Consider the following 8,804-nt stretch of genomic DNA (forward strand, 5'->3'; position numbering starts at 1 on the left):
TTTTTTAAAGATTTTTATTTATTTATGAATACAGAAATGGGGTACAAGCTAGAGGTACAGGGGCAGTGAGAGGATTCACCAGAGAAAGAGTGGGTAGCAGAACAGATTGTGAAGTATATTGCTGAGGGGAGCAGCAGATGGGTCAGGAGAGGTCTGCCACGCCATATGGGCCACACCATATGTATCACCTCCAGGGCTAGGGGTCAAATTCACACTGAAGTGGTTGTGGCTAGCTTGCAGTGCTGCATCCTTACCCATTGCACCACCAGGGAGGGCCATTTGGGGGGAGTTTTAATAGAAGAAATAGGGGGGAAAACAGAGAAGAAATAGTTTTTTTTTTCTCTCTTTTTAAAGATTATTTTATTTATGCATACAAGAGCTGGGGTATAGGCCAGAGATGAAAGGGGTGAGAGGAATCACCAGAGACAGAGTAGGGAGCAGGACAGGCGAATCTATTGAAGACATTGCTCAGGGGAGCAGTGGGTATAGAGGAGAGGTGTGCTATACCCAATAGTTATCAGGTCCTTAGCTCGGCATGAAACTGCTGATAGCTTCATAGTGCTGAGATGTAACCCCTTTTGCCAGCAGGAAGGCCCTTGATCAGTGTTTCAGTTTCCTTGTTTGAGATTGGTTTGTTTTTCTATTTCTTCCCTTTTCTATTTCTTCTCTGTTTCCCCCCTATTTCTTCTTGAGTGATTGTATACTTTTAAGACTGGCCACCTCGTCGAGGATGTTGAATATGTTTGAATGTATATTTTCCTAGTCACCTAGAATTATACTTAGACTTTCTGTGGTATCTGTTAAAGCTTTTCCTCTCCCCCTCGAAGAACTAGCTTTTGGCTTCATTGCTCTTTTGGATTGTCTTTGTGCTCTAAGTTTTATTGTTTCCTTCCTTCTACTCACTTTGGATATCTTGGTTCTTTTTCTGTTTTCTTCAACTGAGAGACGAGATTCTTTATTTGGGTTTGTTCTTGTTTGTTGATATGGGCCTGTATTGCTATATATTTCCCTTTTACTACTGTTTTTGCTGTGTCCCATAAGTTCTGATTGCTGTTATTTTCATTGAAATTGTATTATATTTATAGATAAAGTTGGTGAAGAACTGAATCTTAATTAAGTTTTCCTATATGTGAATATGGAATATATAATTTTATTTATATCCTCTTTGATTTTTAATTTTCCTCCTGCAAACCTACATGCTTTGTTATATTTTTAATTTCAAATCTAATCATTAATTGCTAATTAAGAAAAAGGTAGTTGGTTTTGTATAATAACCATGTACCATATACCATGCAACCTGTAACATATCACATTAATTCCACTGAAATTTTTTTGTTGGGGTTTTTTTGGGGGGGCAATTTTAGATATTTATATCATTTGTTAAAAAAAAGGATTTTACCTTTCTCCTTGCCTATTGGTATGTCTTTTATTTTTTCTTATTGTCTTATTGCATCACCTAAGGCTTCCAAAATGATGTTGAATAAAACTGGTGAAAGTTGCTTGTTCACTGTCTTACAAGGAAGCATCTACTTTCTTACTATGATGTTCATGATAGGGTTTTTGTAAACATTCTTCTCAAGTTGAAGAAGTTCATGACTATTTCTAGTTTGTAGAATTCTCCCCCTGCCCCCCAATGAATTGGTGTTGGATTTTAATGCTTTTTATGTATTTGTTGATATGACCATGTGGTTATTCTTTTTAATTTACTGATATAGTGCATTTCATTAACTTGATTTTCAAATGTTGAACCAACCTCATGTATCTGGAATAAATCCTACTCAGCAGTGGTGCATATTTTTGTTTTTTGTATGTTGGATTTGCTAAAACAATTTTTATGATTTTTTGCTCCTGGGCTTATGAGATATAGTGACAGAATTTTTCTTCTGTATAATGTCCTTTGTTAGGTTTTGATAGTTGGGTAATATTGGCCTCATACAGTTGTTAGGGACTGTTTACTCTGCTTTTCTTTATTAGAAGTGATTCTAGAGAATTATCGTTTCTTCTTTAAATGTCAGGCAAAATTCACCTTTGAGATCCTCTGAGCCTGTTGCTTTTATTTTGAAAGGTTATTGATGGTTCAGTTTCTTTCAGGGATAGAGGCATATTCAAATTATTTTTTTCTCCTTGAATTTTGATAGGTTATATCTTTCATTTAAGTTACATCAAAGCATTTCATTGATGTTCCAGATTTTGGGGCATAGTTATTCTTAACATTCCCTTATTCTTATAGAGCTCATCAAATCAGTAGTGATGGACCCTTTTCCAATTGCGATATTAATAACTGTTTGGTTAGCTAGGCTAGAAATTTATCACTTATTGCTTGTTAAAATAACCAGTTTTTAACTGGATGGTTTCACTAATAGCAGGAGTATAAAGGACCAGGGGGGGAAAATAATAAGAATAAACAACTATATACCAGAGACATTTTACAGGGGTAGAATGGGGAATGGGATCAAAAATGGTGGGGGGAGGAAAGTGCACTGGACTTTGGTGATTGAAAACCCACGGGGATTACAACTGAGATGGAAAAAAGGCACAAAATGATGTAAAAATAAACTATTATATTACTTTTAAAAAGTAACCAGTTTTTTGGTTTCATTGATTTTGAAACCGTTTGCAGTTTCAATGCTTTTTTTTTTTTTCCTTTAACTTCTCCCCCTCTTACTTTGGAGTTAATTTACTTTTGTTTTTTCTAGTTTCCTAGATTAGATTGTTACTTTTATAGCTTTCTTTCTCTAACATGCATTTAATATTAGAATTTCTAAGCACTGTTTATGCTGCATCTCAAATATTTTGGATTAAGTTGAATAATTTAAGTTATTAAAAAATCTTTTAATTTCTCTTGAGTCTTTTTTGACCTGTGTGTTTTTAGAATCATGTCAGCTAACCTCTAAATGTTGTATTTTCTAGCTACCTTCATGTTGAATTTTAATTCCATTGTACTTTATAAGCATACTTTCTGCGGTTTCTGTTCTTTAATATGCGTTAGGATTTGTGTTTTATGGCCCAGGATGTGGTCTGTCCTGGTGAATATTCTATGTGAATTTAAAAGGAATGTGTAAAATCCAAAATGGACTTCAGCAGTAAGACTGTACTTCCTCCAGAGCCTCTTGGAGAAGAATCTGCTTCCTTGCCTATTCCATTTTCTAGGAGCTGCTTGTATTCCTTGGCTGGCAGCTCCTTCCTCAGTCTTTATTTCTCATGATTCAACCTCTGATTCTGTGACTACATTTCCTCTGAACTTCTGTGTTCCCTTTTTAGGAACTCTTGTGATTTTATTTTACCTGCCTATATAATCCAGGGTAATTGACCCATCTCAAAATCCTTAACAGTTCATACCTGCACCATGTAAGGTAGCGTACTTGTTTATATGCAGGTACGGGGATAATGACATGGATCTGGGCAGGTGGGAGTGAAGCTTCACCTTCCTGTAATAGTAGAGTCAGGATGTGAACTCAATATGCCTGCTCTTGGATTACTTCTCTCTTCTTTATGGCTTCTTTACTGCCTTCCACATCTGAATGTCTTCTCAATGCTGTGTTAATTGTCTACCTTTACTTTTCTCAGTATGATGGGATTTTCTCAAAATAGGATACACAGCATTTAAAGCAATTGAGATTATATAAAGGAAATTATATAGGACTGTGATAGAGAAACTAATTATTTGCATTTGGTCACCAACCATTTCAGGTTGTGGGTATGTCTGAGCACTTAACCAGTTACCTCCTAATACTAATGTAAATTTTAAAGTATATATTCAGGTAAGGGTATATATACATATGTGGTGTGTGTGTATTTAAGTAGCCTCTTCTGACTAGCAGCTACTTTATTAGGTTGTACAGTTCTGTAATCTTTAGCATTCCACTGAATTGCTTTTAGAGAACTAATGCTTGTTCAGTCTGGTTTGTCTGAAATGCAAATTCTTCTAACAACTAAACATTGCCTTAATTTTTGGTTTTTCTTTTTGTGAAACAAAGATAGATGGAGTAAAATGATAGGAGTTTAATAGCAAGCAATTTTAGAAAGGACAAACCAGCCATTGGGGGAGTTTGGTGTGTTAGGTACTTTCCTTCCAGTCACTGGGCAGCGTCATTAATAGTAGAAAGCTTCAGTATTTCATCATATTCCTTTCATTCTAGAAGCATCTCGTGACAACTTTGCTTGTTAACACAGACACTTTATAAAGGACTGTGTGAAAACACATTTGGGTAGTGTTTCATTATGCTGGAGAATGTAGCCACGTTTCTGTGTAGTTTATATGAGCTCCACCCATACTTCAACCTGTTATACATTTTGCTGAGGGCCAGGTCTGGTAGGGAAAAAGCAACAACAACAAAAAATCTTCCTGTGTGGCCTGGAGTTATCTAATGTGAAGATTATTAATGCTTTTCCAGCTAGGGTCCATACGAAAATAAAATCTACAGATAACTACACCCTTCCTGTTTGGGATTGAGTTTACTGTGGAACAGATTTCAGAAATAGGTTTCTGACAGTTGTGAATTTATTTATAAAATGTTGGAGGGTGAGGTTCTTCCTTTTACAAAAAACTCATTATTTCCTGTGTAAAGTCCAGCCAGCAGTTTAAGCAGTCTTTTTAGAAAATTCACTCTGACTTAGAGAAATATGTTCTGATTGTTCTTGTCGAGTAATCACAAAAGTTTGTCTGTTTCAATGAGTTATTAAAAGGATGTAGAGTCAGAAAACAAAACACAGATTTAAATGCTTTTGTTATCTTATTTCCAGAGAGACAGTAGTTTGCACTTTTTAATCTGGTTTTATTTTTGATATGCAAATGTATAACCCAATTATGTTCTGTAAATATGCTAAACGAAGAGTTACAGTTTAGGTAAAACAGTAGATTTACATTAAAGGATTTTGCAGGTTAATTCACAGTGTAACATTATCCTCATCTAGTACATCTGTTATAAAGAAGCCTGTAAAATTTAGGCCACCCACAAAGCGGTCTGCTGAGCCCTGTGGTTGGGGTTAGAATGCTGTGATTATGTGGCTGCTGGTTTGGTGATGAATTTACCTCCACTAAGACTAAAACACGCTGGCTTTGACTTTCCTGTGCAGAAATCAGGTGCTATATGTGTGTTAAACTAGTTGGTGCTGTATTGTCTTGATCATATGTAATATGTGAATGGTTTACTGTTTTCTCAGTTGATTCATTATACTAGTGATATCAATTCTGGGTTATGTAAGTAAGCCTTAAACAATAATAGATGGTGGCTTAAATGGTTCAAATTTAATGGAATGGCTAGCATGAGTTAATTTCATCAATTTTTGTAAAAATTGTGTGTGTGTATTAGTGCTGGCATGGAAAAGGCAGTGAAGGGTTTTATATCTTTTGACTTCTGTGTCATTTGAAGAGCTATATCCTTTTAATTTTCTTAGGGCTTATAATGAGATGAGCAAAGAGATGGATTTAGTATAACTTAGCAACCTATAATTGATTCCAACTTAAATATTAATTTAAATAGCTGTTTTTAAGGAAAATACTGCAGAGATTTACAGGACAGCAGCAACCACACAACAGTGGTCACTTGAAGAATAAAACGATCATAAGCTAAGCAGTGTCTCAAGTCATGTCTCTTAAGTTTTTCAAAGTGAACAACATCCCTTTTTAGAAAATGAACATTTTGATTGTTTTGGTTAAACTTAGGAAAATTAACATTTCTTTTAAGTTAGAAATTCATATTTCACTTAGTTTTCATGGAGATTTAACCGATTTTTCTGTAAGTACATAAATTACAGGGTATGAAAGAGAGAATAGAAATCTAAAATGCATTTTGTGACTACAAATTATGGAGATGACATTTAGTGTGGAGGATTTTGGGGGCAATTTTTGAAAATTATATATACATATTGATATGTAAAATGTACATGTTGAGGTAGAAAATGTATGTTGCCATGCATATGTGTATATGTAAGTATATTTATATATGTGTGTTATAAACATACACACACCCATGTGAGTATAACATTAGGTTGAGCTTAACTGCCTTGATGACTTTAACTATGGTTGAATATTTATAACTTGAAACTTTTTTCCCCCTAATAGATATTTTGAGGTTTTTTTTTAATAGTCACTTATATATAAAACAGAATTTTGCATGTGTCATCTTGCCATCATTCAAACGAAGACTCTGAAGTTATGGACTCAGAAACTTTTTTCTTTCAAATCAGTGAGTGAATAAAACCATTAATGTTCTCTTCACTTTTAATCTGATATTTTCCTATTCGAGTTCAGGTGCTGAGAAGTGCCACCTGTAACTCCTTCATTCAGTAGTGGATGCATCATTGTTTTCCTGCTCATTCTAGTTGTCATTGTGGCTCAGAGATCTGACTGGCCTTTGGCAGAATGATTCCTGGGGCTGAGCAAGGCTCAGCAGTGTTATTATTTTCCTTGTAGACGTCAGTGTCATAATTCTGCCTACTATTGTCAGCACAATGTTTGACTGATTGTATTTTCACTCTTAATCATAATGTATTTTACCTTTCTAGGTTTACCGACAAGACTGTGAAACTTTCGGGATGGTTGTGAAAATGCTGATTGAAAAAGATCCTTCATTAGAAAAGTCTATACAGTTTGCATTGAGACAGAATTTACATGAAATAGGTGAGCGGTGTGTCGAAGAACTGAAGCATTTTATTGCAGAGTATGACACCTCTAGTCAAGATTTTGGAGACCCTTTTTAGAAATTTGCTCAGGCAAAAAAAAAGTTTCTAGATTCATTCCCCCTACACTCCCAATTGTGTAAATCCTTAATATATGGAATTTTTGTGAAGAAAGATACTTTATGATAGTTGACCACATTCCAGTATCAGATAAACATGTAAGGTATCCATATGTAGAGCCACCAGGTCCATATTTTTTTGTCCATCCCCCACTAAAATAATGGTCAATTAATTTTTCAAACTTTGAAAAAGCAGTCTAGGGGACAGGACTCACTCATGTTCTGTCGTCTTCCATTAGTTTGGTCACACTAGTGTAATTTATAGGTTAGAGATCATTCCACTTAAAAACATTTTAAGTCTTTTTCATTTAGGATCCAGTGATACCATACAACATGTCAGAATTTTGAGATGTGATATTTTTGACTTGTTGGGCATTGTCACATTAAATATATTTAAGTATACTATTCAAAAGCTGAGTACTTTGATATCTTAGAGAATATTTGCTTTGAGAATGATTCTCATTGTGATAAAATAGAGCACTTACATTTCTGAAAGACACCTCATAATAAAATCTGTTTACCGAGGAGATGAACTCAATGTCTTCTATTAATATAAACCCAAAAGAAAAAAAATCTTAAAATTCCTGACTGTTCGCACCTACATGTGAATCTTAAACACTATTATATAAGTCTAAGAAAGGGGGCATTTTGAGATGAGCAGTGAGGACTGTTTATAAAGTTGAAATTTGTTTAAAAATTTTCTAATTGAAAAAAAATTTTTTTTTCTAATTGAAAGAGAAAAATTTAGACTGTAAAGGAGTAAGGGGCTTTCATTCTTCCATTTGTCCATATTCCCCATCTCAAGAAGGAAGATGATTGTTCACATGTCCATGATTAAATAGTTTGCAGATTATGCCTTTGTTAATCTCTACTTGCAGTCTAACAAGTTAGTTACCCTGCTGCAGACCTTCTTAGGGATTCTTAACCCTGCAAAAGTGTTCTTTAAAAAAAAAAAAAAACAGAGCAGGCAGTGAGCCCAACTACCCCGACCAAGCCGTCTGTGAAAACAGTGAACAAGCCATACCGATCACGGGTTAGTGAATTAGGATATTCCATTTCCTGGTCACTCCCAGCTGCCCAGTGGCATTTTTCCAAAATATGTAATGTTGTGGCATTGGTTAGGAAACCTTCAAAATCATGTTTTTTTTTTACTGCCCATTTTCTTTGTCCTCCTGTCCTCTTTCTGTTTAGGTTCCACTTCTCATTTGAATCCTGGCATTATTTTTGTGACCTCTGTTGATAATTATCTAAAGAACTACCACAGAGTAGATAAAAATTTTATTAAAGGCAGAAAATAGCAGTATAAAATAATTATAGTGGACCCTATGGTGGGGGGGGGTTCCTCAAAATATGTTATGCCATTCCACAAATTTAAAAAATAATAAAGACAGCAGTTATTTTCTTAAGTTCCCTATAATACCTTGGATTTTTAATTTTGCTATTTGTATGGTATACATAAACCAGCCTCTGCCCATCATTTCTGGTATTCTCTAATATGAACAGTGATTTTATTTGTTACCCACTTTACAAAGACTAAGAAAGTACAGGTTGTGTTTTCCCCTGCCCCCCTTCATGGTATTTTTGTGGGGTTTTTTTTTTCCACCTTAAATATTCTAATGCAGGATTCAGTTCTTTCCGTCAGGATCCCCTAAGATTGAAAATAAACCTTGAGAAACTACCACTGAGGCAGAGGAGTTGTTTTACACTGTTGAAATTAACTAGACAAGTTTTCCTCACAGATGCATTTAAATGTAGCTTCAACAGATAGTTTTTTCTTCCCGATTCCCAATTAATATCCACTACCTAAAGCTGCTTGTAGCTTGCTATCAGCATTACCCTGATAGACTTGTCAGTGTTAAGTATATTTGTTTTTTTCTAAGTTGTCTGTTTACTTTCAGGATAGTATCAGAGTGTTTTGCAAAATGTTCTTGATTAAAGAATTTTGTTTGTAAATGTGATAGTTTTTATTCTCTTATCATAAAGCCTTGATATCAACCAGGAAAACAGCTATTGTGAAGTTGCTTGTGAACTTTAAAAGTGCAAAATAAAGCAACCAGATTGAAA

General features: G+C 34.7%; 1 protein-coding gene across 5 annotated transcripts in view; it reads left to right on the forward strand.

Moving 5' to 3' along the window:
* Nucleotides 1–8,804, forward strand: part of PPHLN1 (periphilin 1) — a 107,487-nt gene extending 98,683 nt beyond the window's left edge. For all 5 annotated transcript variants that reach the window (XM_004694777.2, XM_004694779.2, XM_012734146.1 and 2 more), the window contains one exon: nucleotides 6,508–8,804. In XM_004694777.2, coding sequence (XP_004694834.1) covers nucleotides 6,508–6,702 — 195 coding nt within the window. In that variant the 3' untranslated portion in view covers nucleotides 6,703–8,804. The remainder of the gene's footprint in view (nucleotides 1–6,507) is intronic.

Source organism: Condylura cristata, unplaced genomic scaffold (assembly GCF_000260355.1).
Source record: "Condylura cristata isolate star-nosed mole 26May11 unplaced genomic scaffold, ConCri1.0 scaffold00047, whole genome shotgun sequence".
Lineage (NCBI taxonomy): Eukaryota > Metazoa > Chordata > Mammalia > Eulipotyphla > Talpidae > Condylura > Condylura cristata.